The 15,399-nt window shown below is 27.5% G+C and overlaps 3 protein-coding genes across 6 annotated transcripts; all 3 read left to right on the forward strand.

Moving 5' to 3' along the window:
* The first annotated feature begins 44 nt into the window (after positions 1-44).
* On the forward strand, positions 45-3,502 carry LOC105285843. 3 transcript variants are annotated; one of them, XM_011350360.3, is made up of 9 exons: positions 45-690; positions 999-1,118; positions 1,232-1,349; positions 1,676-1,940; positions 2,116-2,232; positions 2,308-2,398; positions 2,632-2,777; positions 3,079-3,211; positions 3,291-3,502. In XM_011350360.3, exons 1-9 carry the CDS (start codon positions 526-528, stop codon positions 3,339-3,341), a joined length of 1,206 nt encoding a protein of 401 aa, XP_011348662.1. In that variant the 5' UTR covers positions 45-525; the 3' UTR covers positions 3,342-3,502. The 3 variants fall into 3 exon arrangements, with proteins under 3 accessions (XP_011348662.1, XP_019889361.1, XP_019889362.1); XM_020033803.2 differs by having other exon boundaries at positions 48-690; positions 942-1,118; XM_020033802.2 differs by lacking the exon at positions 999-1,118.
* Positions 3,503-6,775: 3,273 nt separating this feature from the next.
* Positions 6,776-11,606, forward strand: LOC105285845. The gene is made up of 9 exons (XM_026970100.1): positions 6,776-7,572; positions 7,869-7,988; positions 8,855-8,972; positions 9,417-9,690; positions 9,841-9,957; positions 10,032-10,122; positions 10,493-10,635; positions 11,046-11,178; positions 11,262-11,606. The coding sequence occupies exons 1-9, from the start codon at positions 7,429-7,431 to the stop codon at positions 11,313-11,315; spliced, it is 1,194 nt and encodes a 397-aa protein (XP_026825901.1). The 5' UTR covers positions 6,776-7,428; the 3' UTR covers positions 11,316-11,606.
* On the forward strand, positions 11,229-15,291 carry LOC105285851. Of its 2 annotated transcripts, none has more exons than XM_026970126.1 (9): positions 11,229-12,440; positions 12,734-12,853; positions 13,008-13,125; positions 13,493-13,757; positions 13,857-13,973; positions 14,051-14,141; positions 14,645-14,781; positions 14,963-15,095; positions 15,174-15,291. In XM_026970126.1, the coding sequence occupies exons 1-9, from the start codon at positions 12,300-12,302 to the stop codon at positions 15,225-15,227; spliced, it is 1,176 nt and encodes a 391-aa protein (XP_026825927.1). In that variant the 5' UTR covers positions 11,229-12,299; the 3' UTR covers positions 15,228-15,291. The 2 variants fall into 2 exon arrangements, with proteins under 2 accessions (XP_026825927.1, XP_026825928.1); XM_026970127.1 differs by having other exon boundaries at positions 13,574-13,757.
* The last annotated feature ends 108 nt before the right edge of the window (positions 15,292-15,399 follow it).

Consider the following 15,399-nt stretch of genomic DNA (forward strand, 5'->3'; position numbering starts at 1 on the left):
TTGTATATATAAATTCTTTTTAGGAATAAAAAAATGTTTTTTATCATAATAATTATAATATGTAATAATATAATTTAATTGTATGTATATAAATACGTTTTAAAATACATACTTTATTGAACAATGTGTACCTTACTACGAGATGCCATATCAAAATTGAACGAGTGTATATACTAGGATAAGACTGAAATAAAACTGAAATTATATTGCTGAAGAAAAATAGGAAACTTTCTCTCTCTTATATATAAAGAAAAAACAGAGGGGAAAAAGATCGTTTATAGGAATATTTTCCAGAGAAAAATTCACATTTGTCAAATTGCCATAATGGGCCATAATTTATTCATGGCGTATTTTCAAGAATAGTTTTTTTATAATAGTAGTACGTATCTTACCGCTGCATTTCGTATCAAATTATGAGATGTTTGAATTAAAGAATTTATGTTATAAAGAAGAAGTGCGATCGATGAGTTTCTAGGTATGACAAGAGGGGGATGACTAAACTGACGATAGTTTCTCTGCAGTCAGATGTATCTAATGCTCGCAGAGATGATATTTTCTGTGATTCAATATTTCAATCTTAATCGGATTCTTCTGCTCATGATTGGATTGTGGCCTCAAAAACAAACTAAACTCGTACGATTACAAATAATTTTATGCTATTTTATCCTGACAAGTTTTATTGTAGTTCAGGTATGTCCATATTTTATTTCTTCAACAAAATTCGATCATAACGTATGAGATACTACACATTATAATTTGTAATAATCTAATAAAGCGATATCTTTAAATAATATAATATACTCCATTAAAATAGTATATCAATTAAAAATATTACAATATGGGTTATTATAAGTTTTGTTGTCATGCAGTAAGGCGTTTGTTCTATTCAACTATACCATATAAAATAACAACTAATGATTTATTACTTTCTGTTTATCGAGATGTGATATTGCAAGTAATTTTTTTTTATTTCGCCTCAACAAAATTGTCTCTCATAGTTTATGACATTTGCGACTTCAAAGATCAGTCTGCAGTTGATCATCGATGTTTTTCCTGCCGCTTTCTTTTTCCTTTCCTACATGATAAAATACAGCTCATTTTATTTTAACCGCGATGTAGTAAGTGAACGATTTATAGGCTTTAATTTATTTATGTTAAACGAATCATATACATATAATAAACTTTGTCAAGTTTTACTAAAATAAATGACATAAAAAATCGTTAAAAATAGGTAAAGTATTTACTAGATATAGTTCAACACACATATAACGAGTTAAAAGATGAGAGTGAAATTGCCATTATAAAAAAGCATTGGAATATTGCAAGACGTTATACTAAAGTACTAACAAGTGAGTATACTTCATGAACTAATAATTTTCAATTTCCGAAATTTTCAATTATCAATGTTTCAACTTCTTGAATAACAAATAAAATTACTTGAAACTGAATGACATATATAAAATTTTGCAATATTTGATATTTTAAATTACGATATTATATTTCGCTTTGCGTATATAAAATGTATGACTGAGAATACTTATGTTAAAAAATTTATAAAAATAACGCAAGACTAAAACCAAAGTAGTTTCATTTTTACAAGTTTACAATTTTTACAATATCAATTTCTGCAGTAAAGCAATTATTTATATGGTTATTTATTTAAATTATCTTTTAGTATTCAGCATATTCGGTGTATTTGGACTTATCTCCGTTCCAATCTTGCCGCACATTATTGATGTTTCATGGCCTGCAAACAAATCTCGACGATGTTCATCGTCACAAATCTTGACAGAGTATTTTATCGATCAAGAAAAATATTTCTATTTGATTTTAGTGCACATGTATGCAGCCCTTTATGTAGGAGCGGCTGCAATGGTATCAACAGGAGCAATGTCTGTAGTATACTTTCAACATGTTTGCGGAATGTTCAAGGTTGCCAGGTGAGAATAAATTAACAAAATAAATTAATATTATTCGGATCGTTAACAAATTTCATTTTATCATGTCGAATTACTTCAACAATGCTACGATTCTATTTTTAAAACTGTAATAATATCTCTTTATACATTGTTGCGTAAATATACTGTGTAAACACGAAACATCAATTACCTACAGTTATCGTATAAAACAGTCTATGACGAATAATGTTTTGCAATCAGATTGTTTGCAAAAAGAGAATTTGATTTGTAAGGGAATTATTTGTGCCGTGGACATGCATCGTAAGGCTCTAAAGTTAGTATTTGTCATGTGAATTTGTAATATAATATATACATGCCCGAACAGTAACATATTTTCTTATTTTTAAAGAATCCTAGAACTTTTTCTATCTAAATTTAACATATTCTACTTCTTTCTCATACCTTCCGCACAGATTTCCTTAAGCTTCAGCCTTTTTCAGGTAAGAAAACATTTCGTTCGTTAAACATATTTTTAAATTGATAAAGTATCAAATTTTAATATCGGTTTTTATTAAAAACAACGTGTATGGCCTTATTTTTATTATTACACAATATATTATAATTAAACTAATCTCATTTAGTATTCCACTTTACAAGATGCGAGTCAATTTAATCCAAAAACGTGCCAAAACAATCAACTATTCAAGCAGTAATCATAAAAATTGTATTGCAGGTTTTTAATGGAGTTCTTTCTGGATATAATATTGTAAGATTGATATCACCTTGCATATATGCAACTGTTCATTATGCAAATGTATGCGTCGCAAACAGCTTCGCACAAAAAATTACAGATTACAACAGTCACATATTTGTTACTGTGTAAGTGTTAATTCTCATGTATCATACTTTCTCTCTCTCTCTCTCTCTCTCTCTCTCTCTCTCTCTCTCGCAAGTTAACATTTATCTAACTATAGACGAAGATTGATGCATGTAATATAAAATTAATAAGAAAAGGAAGGAATGATAATAAGATAAGAAAAGAAAGAAAGAAAGAAATATTATTAAAAAAGAAAGAAATATTATTTAAGACAAGTTTTTATAATAATGATGCATATATTAAAATCGATTAAAGAAATTTCTTCCCCTAAAAAGTTTTGGTGATTTGGTTACTATTTCGTAGGTATAACGTTAAATGGTATGTAGCTCCCTTACGTACACAGAAGTTAATATTATTTTTGCTGCAAAAGGGCACGAAAGTTTTCAATTTGGTTGTCGGTGGATTGTTTACGGCATCTTTGGAAGGTCTTGCTGTGGTATAAATTATTTCTTAAATTTTATCTGTGTAGCATATATTTTGAACAAACAATGCAAAAGAAAATTTGTTCATTATAGCTAACGAACGCGACGTTATCTTACTTCATCGTTATATACTCTGCTGGGTAATAATGCATAATTTATTTTATGCAAAAATACGGAAAAGGATTAAGAGAAGAGAACTGCAATATATTATGTATTTTCATGTGGATAAAATGTGACTTTAATACAACTGTGACAACCAATGTGACTTTAACTCAAATTAAACTGCAAATGTTAATGACCAATAATTATGTAACATTTAATGCGTGCTATCTATTCCTATCTGATACATTATGAACATTAATACATCGAAATTTTTTTGTTTGTTTAAAAAACTAACTTTTAATTTTATACTTGGTTTATTCAATCACATTATATGTAAATCAATTTATTATTTTAATAACGTCGCAGAGAGGTACGTCGAGAGTAGGTACTATATGTTGACAAAAGAATTGAACAGAGAAATAAAACTGGTTCTTTTAAATGAACAAACATTACATGAGAAATTGAAGAGCAGGAACACAGCTAAGGAACTAAAAATGAAACAAAAAGCAGAATTAGAGAAACTAATGAAAGAAAATTTAGAACGATATTAAGGGATCGGAATCAAAATGAACGATTGCATTATCTGTTAAGCACAGTAAAAATTTATTCTTAAAAACAGGCGAAAAAAAAACCGACGGAAGATAATGTTGTACCAGAAATTCAGAAGCAAAATATCAAGAAGAAAAAAAAATTGAAGTTTAGAGAGATAATATAGAGAGATGATAATTATATAATTTATATATTAAAATGATTGGATACAATAAATAATCAACTGAAAAGTATGTAAATAAATAACGTTCTTTTATATCTTCTTTGACAAATTTTTATTATAAATAAAAAATAATTGTTGGAGGAAATATATGTATATATAAAACTGATTCGCAGTAGCAAAATTAAAGCAGTTGGTGATTTCTCCTATGTGACTATCTCTATCTCGGAATTACTCTACATTAAAAAGGATGTATGCAAATAGTTTAAAATGTATGAAAATATAAAGCAGAATTATTTTTAGTGATCGTGATATTAGATATTTATGCAGCTATCGTTGTTAGCTGCATGCATATAAAATATAATACTGCTATAAAATTTAATACTGTAAAAAAAGATTCGATGCTTACAGAGAAATCATTCTTTTAAAGCATATCAGCTTCAAAAGAATTCTGTCACTTGCGCTTGGCTTGCAGTCAACATCTAAATTCGAGTATAGCTAATCACTTTTTGATATTTTAATACATTTATATTTATTATATTTCATATATTATATTATTATGCCTTTTATAATGTCTTTTACCGTATAAAATAAAGAAAATGTTATATAATATGATTGTACCAATATCTTCCAGTTTAGAATTTGATATAATTAATAGGAAGTTTTAGAAATATATTAAAAAACTATTTCCTGACGGAGCAGCGTATAATTTCATACACAATATGATAATAAATATTATTATTATTATTATAACAAAAGGAATAAAATATACAATTTTCAAATTATAATTATTTTAAAATACACACATAGATATGTATACATTTTGATAATATAGAGTGTAACATATATTCGTTATTAAAAACCACTAAAGGGACGAATATATGTTACAATCCAATAATATCTAGATTTAAAGTAATGTTCTTTTTCTTGACAGCAATCGACGTAATTTGCAATAATCTCAATTTTTTCAAGTAAGTTTTAGCTTCCGTTTTTAAACGTATGAACAATAAGATGTTTTATATCAATATAAAAAAGTATATTATAAACCGTATACTTCCAAATCGTCTCCGGTAAATCTGATTATAATCAATTCTCTCTCTCTCTCTCTCTCTCTCTCTCTCTCTCTCTCTCTCTCTCTCTCTTTCTCTCGTTTTACTTTGTATTAATATTCAGTTTCTAAAATACTCAGATTTATAATGCATATGTACTTTAAATTTTTTAGGTGATGTCTTTGGAACATGAACTTCGAGGAATTTTTGTTGCTCGTATTATTTATAATCATTCATTTCATATACGTAGATAGAAAGTACGACTTACAAAATTTTTAGAAATTACGGATTATAGATACGGATAGAATAATGATGTGTTCGTCACTGTGTAAAGAATTTAAACATTTAAACAAATCATAAATATACTTTTTTGAATAAATGCCGCAAAAATTAAGATATGACTCGAGATAATTCGAATAGCACATATGCATATTGCAAAAATTAACCTTATCTTATTTTGCTCCAATTAATTATTAATTAATTATTAATTGATTAGAAAATATTAATTCGTCATGCAAATACAGTATCTAGCTCCTTTACATGTACAAAGATGATATTATTCTTGTTGCAAAAAAATATCAAGGTTTTCAATTTAAACATCGATCGGTGACTTATTTTTGGAGTATTCCTGGAAGTGCCACTACCGTAAGAGACGCATTTATCAAAATATGCAGAATACGCAGAATATGCAGAATATATCTCAAACGTATAGAAAAGCGATACGTTTCATTATAGTTATTAAGCACTTCAATATTGTATTTCATCGTACTTTACGCGGCATTGACACACAGAGAATTTTAGAATTAACTGCATAATAAACTAATGATAGTTAAGACATTAGTTAAACATGAATGATGTTAAATATAATTTAGGCAGCAGCTTGAATCTGTCTCCTTTTCTTACAAATTATACCGAGAAGATTGTAAGAAATGCAGATGCGCTTAGCAAATACAAAGAATTGCATAAAACGATACATGTTCATAAAACACGATAATTATATATCTTACCGATTTAAAATATTGTTAAACCGGTGTTAAAATGAGAACTTGAAACATGAACACTTCCAACATGACATTTCCACATATGCACGAAGAACTGCTGTTAAATGACACGGTCAAACGTAACGCGCGAGGGCATGCAGCAGACTGAAGCGTGGCAATATGCGTTGGGGGAGAGCCAGCGAATGCGTTTGCGCAACCCTCTCTCTACGTTACATTCGCACGTACTTTTCGAGGGGAAATAAATTATTGAATTTCTCCTGGTATTGAATTTCTCATATCGATTATTTAACTATCCAGACCTTCCCTGACAAAAGTTAAGTTACGAATGTATTGTATGTATGATGTCACAGTGACACACTTTGTGTGTTGCTATATTTATATTAAATTAGATAATTTAAAATTCATGTATGTGTGCGTTACTAAAATTTATATTAAGATAAATATTAAAATTGATGCTAGAAGAAAAAAGTTGTGGAATATCCAATAGATTAAATCAAAAGATATACAATATTTTATTGATAGTTTTGCATTCAAATGCGTTTTGTTATTAAAAAGAAGATAATCACATTTTCATTAATCACAAAGAAGACAAGCACAGACATGCAGCACAGCATTTGCCTTAATGTCTAATGCCTAAATTTTAATTGTAGCACACACATTAAATTGTAAATTAAATACGAAATATGTAATAAAACGATTTGCAGCTATATTATATACTTATAGTGTAATTAATATACTATACTATAATATAATTGCAGTATTTTTATGTTCATTTATATTTAATAACATAAAAAAGCGTTTAGTTTGTCTTCCGATCATTTTGCTATAAAACTAAATGCATATAACAAGATCAAAAATACACATACTTTATTATAAAAAACTTATTATAAAAAAACAACTTGATTTTGCTTGTACTTTGCCAACAGTAATATTGTGGTTGATGCACTTATGTATAAAACCATATAGATAGGAGGACAAGTGTATCGTACGAATGCACGCACTAGAATGAAGCACGTAAAACTGCGACTCCGAAAACAAGCAACTGCGCCTGCGTTAACTTCGATAAAAAAACTATATCATGAATGAATGTTTCTATGACATTAAGACCTATCCATGGCATGTCTTTTTCGGTCTAAAATTGATCGTTTAATAGCCCACCATTTCCCTAGTGAAGATACCAAATTGCAAACATTCTGATGCTACGGTAATATTTTATGCTGTCTTGCGTTATAGCTACTTAAAATTAAACGAATGATGAAAATATTTATGCTAGAGAAGCAGCAGGTTGCGAAAAACTCGATCGAAGAGGGAAGATATGCAAATTCTCGGCAATCTTTTTGTTTCAAACGCATCTCGATACTCGCAGAGAAATGATCTGCATTCAGACACAAGACTTTAATATCAATCGAATTCTTCTGCTCCTAATCGGCTTATGGCCTTATCAGCGATCAAAAATGGTTCACTTTCAGGTAATCTTGTTCTTTGGTATTATGGCATGCTCTGTTATACTTCAGGTACGTCCATATTTTAAAAAAATTATAATCTTACATACATATTACAAATAAACTACTATGTACGTTGCTAATTGTAGCAGCTAGTTTCTTTCTTAAATTTCTTTATGTAATTAAATCATGTTTAATTATCCTGAATATAATGTAATGTAATTTATATATTATATAATAACTACAACTATAAACATTTTATTATGTTATTACACAATGTTTAATTTAGCTTAAATTAAAAATTTTCGATATTAACAAAAAAATTATTATTTTTAATGCTATTTTTTTCGTAAATATACTGTATGCAGATTACAATATTTATAACTATAGAATGCACCACTGACATTCTTATCAGTATTGTTTCTACGACGCTATATGTTCTTGCATATATGATCATATATATTTCGTTCTGGATTAACATGCATACGGTAAATTAAATTTGTATTGTACTAGGTTAAAAATGTATATTTATAATAAATAAATTTTGACACAAATATAATTTACAAATTATTTTATATAGCAGTTTTGTTTTAAAAAACGATATAACATTGTTTACCCGAGAAAAAATGGATATAATATGGTCAGATGTAAATATACATGATAAGATCCAAAAAGATCTGATGGCATATAAAATTTTATATTATTTTGTATAGTGATGTCCGAATTTTGGCGCGATATGATCTTATCTTAATGTAATCATGTTTGAACAAATCTGGTTTTATGTGTAATCAGATCTAGCTGAATATGATTGTATACAGATATAATCATATCAAACAAAATTTTACATATTATTATATATGATCAAATAATATAAGATATGTTTATCGAATCTCTTCATACATATACAACTATAATGAGATCTAATCAAATATGATTGTAGTATAAAATATAAAATCATATCGCGCCAATTTTTTGACATTATTATATATCATCATATAAAATTAAATTAAATTTTTAATTTTCGGATTTATTATATATAGCCAATTATGTATGATCATATATGATCACATAGGTCCATTTTTTCTCGGGTATATAATCGCAATTTGATGCTCCAACAGTTACTAGAATCCTCAGATCAATGGCAGAGAGCAAAGCTGGATGTAAATGCTGCAGTCATAGATTTATCACACTGAAGATGGTCTGATGTAGACCGAAACGTTTGTGCACTGTACACTACTAATAAAATATACTGCAGCACTTACATCCAGCTTTGCTCTCTGCCACTGATCTGAGGATTCTATTGTTTATATAATTTATATTGTTTATATAACAAACGATATTGTTGACATAACAGGTGAGATATTTATTGGAACAATTGCAATGCATCTGCAATGAACTTAAGGATGCAAATGAAATCACTATTATAAAAAAATATGGAAACAAAACAAAATGTCAAACCATTATGCTTCTATGTAAGACTATATGATATATAATAATTAATAAAATATATAATTACAATAACTCTATGAAACTTAAATACTGAAATTTCGATTAGCCACTTTCATAAATAATGTACAATATTTATCACATTCTCACCAGAATGTAGAAAAAAATAATAAAACAAATAAAGAGTAGTATAATAAAAAGTTAATATGTAAAATAACATATATAGATGGTATATAAAGAGTTTTCCATAATAATAAATTTTTTCATGTTTATAAAATTAAAAAAAATATAATTAAATTTAAAAAGTAAGTATTAATAATATCATTTCATAACTTTCATAATCAACATTTACAAAACGCTAAAATACATGAAAGTGGTATAAATAAACAAAATTAGTAACATAACATGAAATCGCACAATATTACTGTACAGTAATTTATATAATATTTTTTAAACATCTTTATATATAGCAATTACTTTATGCGGCTTGCTTATTTTCATTTCACTGACCATTTGGCCACGGATTATTGATATTGATATTGTTCTGCTTATAAACGACTCACAACCATGTCACGCCAGACATGCTATTATAACTGAGTACTTTCTCGATGAAGAAAGGTATTTCTACTTAGTCCTGTTGCAAATGTACGTAACATTTTTTATAGGAGGGTTTACAATGACAGCGACAGGAACAATGCTCCTGGGTTATATCAAATATATCTGTGGAATGTTTAAAATTGCCAGGTAAATTAATTAATGTCATGATAAATACAAAAAATACAAAATACTAATAAGCACAAAAATATAATTATAAAAGAATATTTTTTATTTCAATTTCTCGATTAAAATTTTATGTTAAGATATATGTAATTGTAGTAAAAAGATTATTTATAGTTACCGCATTGAACATGCAATGATGATTAACATGCTCGAAAATATCAAAGTGAAAGAGGAAATTGGTATTAACAAAAGAATAATCTATGGCATTCAAATCCATAGTAAAGCTATGAAGTTAGTATGTATGTAACAGTAGATGCTCAGTGTGTACATAATACATGCGATAACGTTTTATTTTTTTCTTCAAGATTTTCTAAGTTTTTGATATCTAGTTTTGAAGGAATGTTCTTGGCTTCAATATGTATTGCTATACTTGTCTTGAGTCTAAATCTTTTTGGGGTAAGACTTCTCTCTCGCTTTCTAAATAGTAAATATTTCTAAACATACTTCAGTAAACACTTTGTGTGTGTAACGAAAGTTGTATTATAAACCACCCTAATATACAGATTCCATAATTAAAATAATAAAATAAAGAATATAATTATACAATTATAGAAATAATAAAACGATAAAGTTCAACTTAATCTTATTCAAAAATCATAAATATTCAGAAAAAAAGTTTTGTGCGTAGCTTATGTTTTTTTGTCTTTTTGGCATTTAACATTTTAATGATGTATAACTTATCTGAAGGATAATTAATTAGAAGATATAGAACGATATCTTCTGATACAAGATATAAACATAATGTTATAAACATGTTACTTTTTAGATGTTTCGTTATGTTTTGGTTAAAGATGCAGGAAAAAGTGTTCTACACAGTATAATGGTAGTTTTATTACTCGTGTTAATGTTTTTAGCTAATTCTGCCAGTCAAGATATCATAGATTACAATAATGATGTATTTTCTGCGGCGTAAGAAATATTTTCATATTTTTTCATTATATATTAATAACTGTCTTATAAGTTCAAATAATAAAATTAAAGAGTAAGATATTGGTACTAAAAGTTTGTAGCGTAATTTAATTTTTTTATGAAAGAGATGAGATGTTCTGGAAGAATCATGAAGCTACTGCAAAGATAATGGAACAAAAACGAGGCATATGTGGTTGAATATATTTTATACATACATACATATATATATATATATATGTAATACTTTTATCTGCAACTTATTTTGAAATTTCATTAAGAAAATGCTACAAACTTTTGTTACAATCCAATACTATAAAATGTATTATACAACAACTAAGATTACTAAGTCATTAATATTACTTATGTTTTTTATTAATTTTTTTATTGCACTTATTTTCGTTATTTCATAGGTGCAATATTCAATGGTACGTAGCACCCTTACGCACACAGAAACTGATACTATTTTTACTGCAAAGAGGTAATACAATTTTCAATCTAAGGATTGCTGGAGTATTTACAGGATCTTTTGAATGCTTCGCTACAGTAATAATCATTACATATATATTATAACATACAACATATCATATTTAAAACATATGACACAATAAAGTCATATTTTATTGCAGATGACGAAACAAGCGATATCTTACTTCACCGTTATATATTCTACGCAGCAATGATATGGATATAATCAGTCGTAAAAGATACGTTTTCTTTTATTTTGAAATAATTAAATCGTGCGTGATTCAAGCAAGATTTGCATAAATTACATAATGTATATTAATGTTATTATTATCCGATTATTGCCGTATCTAAATAATCAATCTGCATATCCACAAATATTTAGTTTCCGGTAAGAAAGATATCTTTAATTTTTGTACTGAAGCAGATTTTTGTACAACAGCATGCGATACAACACATATACACACATATTTAAGAATTGTCAGCAATAAAACATGTGATTGCTCAAATAATATTCAACTATCCAAATTGTCTAAAAAACACCATCAATCAATTTAACATTTGTAAAGATAATGCTGAAATTCCTATATCACCAAAATATATTATGATGAGATTACGAAATAACATCGTAATATAAAGTATTATGAAATAAAATCAGTTACATAACTGATAAATGCGTACAACATGATGAAAAATACGCGTTACAAATGCGGAAGTATTAAATGACGATTCATGTATTTTGTACTTTACCAACAATGTTGTAACTGATACTTAAAACCGATGTGTTTCTCTCTCATAGAACAAGTGTATCGTATGACTGCGCGCACTGAAATGAAGTACTATACAATATGCGTTACTGAAAGAGAGCGACTACGCTTGCGCTGACTTCGATTAAGGACGTATGTTTCTTGTGTGTCATACGTGTGCTTTCCGTGGAAACTCAACATCCGTTAAATTTCTTTTAGTATCAAATCGATAGCTTATCCACCGTTCTTTCATCTGACAGAAATTTCAATTTGCAAATGTCTTCATAAATATTTTATACCATTTTCTATTACATTAAGTCGAGCAATGATACAATTTTAAGAGCACGATAAAATTGTAAAAAAAATATTATGAAACTCTTTTGCTAGATAAAAAACGGAGATGCATGTAGTTTTATTAAATATCGCAGTCAAACGTGTTCTGATACTCGGAAGGAAATGATTTATATCCAAACACATTTTAATCTGAATCGAATTCTCATGCTCGCGGTTGGCCTATGGCCTTATCAACGATCGAAATTTATAGAATTTCAAATGATTTTGTTTTTCGGTATTTTAACGAGCTTTGTTATATTCCAGGTATCAGTATTGTTATTCATATCAGTATATTAGTTTTCATCAAATGTTAAAATATATAATAATCAAATGTTAAATATATATAATTATAATACATTAATAATAAAAAACATTGTGCATGTATATTTTACATTGTTTTGCATAAATGACAATTGACTACTTTAAATTTACAATTTGCTAATCAAATATAAAAAATAAAAATAAAATAAATAATATATAAAATTAAAAATAGAAATAAATAAATAATTCCTTTAATACGGGAAATACTCTTTTAAAACAATTTTTTAAATTTGCAGCTGACAACACTTCTAACAACTGAATGCACTCCTGACTTTATTATTAAAGTTCTTTCTTCCTCATTATACTTTAGTACATTGGTGATTATATATAGCGCGTTTTGGATTAACATCCAATCTGTAAGCTACACTACTTATTGTATTTGTTTAAATAAATGTTTTTAATATACTTATTTTATAGACGTAAAAATATTTTTAACTTTTTATAAATAAATATTATTAAATATTTTTTTAACTTTATACAAAGTTATATAAAATATTACTGATACGATAGGTGAAGCGTTTATTAGAGCGACTTCAAAATATTTATACCGATATAACAGACGACGGCGAAATCGCTATTATACAAAGATACGGGAACAACGCAAAACGTTTTACATTTATCATTATATGTAAGGAAGCATCTTTTAAACTTCATCACACACACAAAAGCTATCTATATATTATTATAGAAAATGTATATTATTATAGAAAAATTAGATACCCAAATTAATTGGTTTAATCACTTTTTCATAATATTATATAATATGAAAAATAACAATCCACATATTCCCTATTTTTATTTTTGTCAAAATATATTATAGTATGAAACAAGGTAAATAATTGAAATCTACTTAATATTATTATCTGTTCACTTTTTCCAATATTACGCAAAAACTGCAGCAAGAAAGTAATTATAGGACAAAGAAATTTCTAATAAAAAATCTCAAAAATAAAAATACAGCATGATTATATCGACTATCTTTTTAACTTCTTTAGTGTTTGCTATATGCGGTGTATTTACTATTTCTTTCTTATCCATTTGGCCGTGCATTCTTGGCGTTATTCTGCCCTTAAAAGCGTCTCGATCACGTAGTGCGATGCAAGTGGTGACAGAATACTTCATTGATCAGGAAAAGTACTTCTATTTAATATTGTTACATATGAATGTAACTATTTACATAGGAGCGACCGCAGTGATAGCAACAGGAACTATGCTGATGGGATATCTCAAACATATCTGCGGAATGTTCAGCATTGCAAGGTGAGAAAATAAATGTACATAAGAATTACAAAACTTTTCATCAAAAACGGTCTAAAAATCAGAAATAGTATGTAATTACGATCTAGAAATTATTTATAGATATCGCATCGAGCAAGCAATGAAATTCGATACTCTGCAAAATACTGGTCTAGAAGACGAAAATGTAATTTATAAGAAATTAATTTACGCCGTAGATATTCATCGCAAAGCTATAGAGTTAGTATCTATCGGATAACACTCGTATATTATATATAGATATATGACACAGAAAATAAAATTTCGTTTTTTTACAGGTTCTCAGAATTTTTAATATCGAGTTTTGAAGGATCACTTTTCCTTCTCATAGGTGTTGGTGTGAGTTGTGTGACCCTCAGTCTTTACGGAGTGCGTTATATATTTTTAAATACACATTCCTGCACAAACGATAATATTGTATAATATTTTTATTTGATAAATCCAAAATAAAAAGAAACGAATTTATAAAAAGTCATAAAAACTCGGGCTATAATTTTCACATTATGTTGACTTTTAAAATTATCAAATTTTAAAACGAATCTAATATACATATAGCTGTTTCTTTCTACTTTCGTTATAAATATAATAATACGGTGACCCATTTTTGTTCCGTAAGAATACTCTAAAGCTTTTAAAACGCAATTTATTTGATATTTCGAAGCTCTTTTAGCATGATGTGTGATATCGTTTTTCAGGGATATATGAAAGAATTAAGAATTAAACTATCAATTCATTGATGTCAATACTTGCAATAACGTTAATAAATTGTTCGATAAATTTTATTGAACATGTGTATTTGGAATTAAATTGCATTAAATAAAACAATTTTGGTACGCTTGCAAGGAATTTATTGACTGCAATCTTTTTTTCAGGTTATATCTCACAAAAGTGATGTCGCGGAACTTTTATTTCACTTTACAGGCACAACTTGTACTCTAGTATGTATATTTGTAGTCAATTATGCCGCACAAAATGTCACGGATCATAACAATGACGTATTCACGACAGTGTAAGGAAATCCTTATTGATATACAAAAATCACATTTATTTAAAATTATATTTCATTATTAACTAAAGCTATTTTGTATTTTGTGAAACAAATATTACTTTAAAAAAACATGCATTAACGAAAACTTTTAAACATTGTTATATCTTTTTTGGATACATCGATTTCTCATTATCTCTCGTAGATATAACGTCAAATGGTACATGGCACCGTTAAATATACAAAAGATGATGCTGTTCTTGCTACAAAGGGGCACTAAAGTTTTTAATCTGAATATTGGTGGAGTGTTTGTAGCATCGTTAGAAAGCGCTGCAACGGTAAAATTATATGATATCGGAATATATTCAAATGCAAGAGTTAAGATAAGATAAAAGAAAAGGCATATCTTATTACAGCTAACAAGTCTCTCGATATCTTATTTTACCGTCCTTTATTCAACGCGGAAGTGATGGCAAAAAGTATCTTCTAGATAACAGTTTAGTTGAGCTTAGAAAATAATAAAAATATGCAAAATCAAGAAAATTTTAATCATAATTAATATTAATGCTTCGATCGGCATTTTATTTATTTGATAGTTATTACAGCTTAAGTAACCAACATTTCTCTCTCAATAGTTCTACT

This window comes from Ooceraea biroi, chromosome 6, assembly GCF_003672135.1.
Source record: "Ooceraea biroi isolate clonal line C1 chromosome 6, Obir_v5.4, whole genome shotgun sequence".
Lineage (NCBI taxonomy): Eukaryota > Metazoa > Arthropoda > Insecta > Hymenoptera > Formicidae > Ooceraea > Ooceraea biroi.

Excerpts from the sequence above, each read along its gene's own strand:
- LOC105285843 (XM_011350360.3), top strand. The coding sequence starts at position 526 with ATGTATCTAATGCTCGCAGAGATGATATTTTCTGTGATTCAATATTTC. Across the intron at positions 1,941-2,115 it reads GGAATGTTCAAGGTTGCCAG|TTATCGTATAAAACAGTCTA; the intron begins GTGAGAATAAAT and ends AATTACCTACAG. Across the intron at positions 3,212-3,290 it reads CTTTGGAAGGTCTTGCTGTG|CTAACGAACGCGACGTTATC; the intron begins GTATAAATTATT and ends TGTTCATTATAG.
- LOC105285851 (XM_026970126.1), top strand. The coding sequence starts at position 12,300 with ATGATTTATATCCAAACACATTTTAATCTGAATCGAATTCTCATGCTC. Across the intron at positions 13,126-13,492 it reads TTTTACATTTATCATTATAT|TGTTTGCTATATGCGGTGTA; the intron begins GTAAGGAAGCAT and ends TAACTTCTTTAG. Across the intron at positions 13,758-13,856 it reads GGAATGTTCAGCATTGCAAG|ATATCGCATCGAGCAAGCAA; the intron begins GTGAGAAAATAA and ends AATTATTTATAG.
- LOC105285845 (XM_026970100.1), top strand. The coding sequence starts at position 7,429 with ATGATCTGCATTCAGACACAAGACTTTAATATCAATCGAATTCTTCTG. Across the intron at positions 7,573-7,868 it reads CATGCTCTGTTATACTTCAG|ATTACAATATTTATAACTAT; the intron begins GTACGTCCATAT and ends TACTGTATGCAG. Across the intron at positions 8,973-9,416 it reads TCAAACCATTATGCTTCTAT|CAATTACTTTATGCGGCTTG; the intron begins GTAAGACTATAT and ends CTTTATATATAG.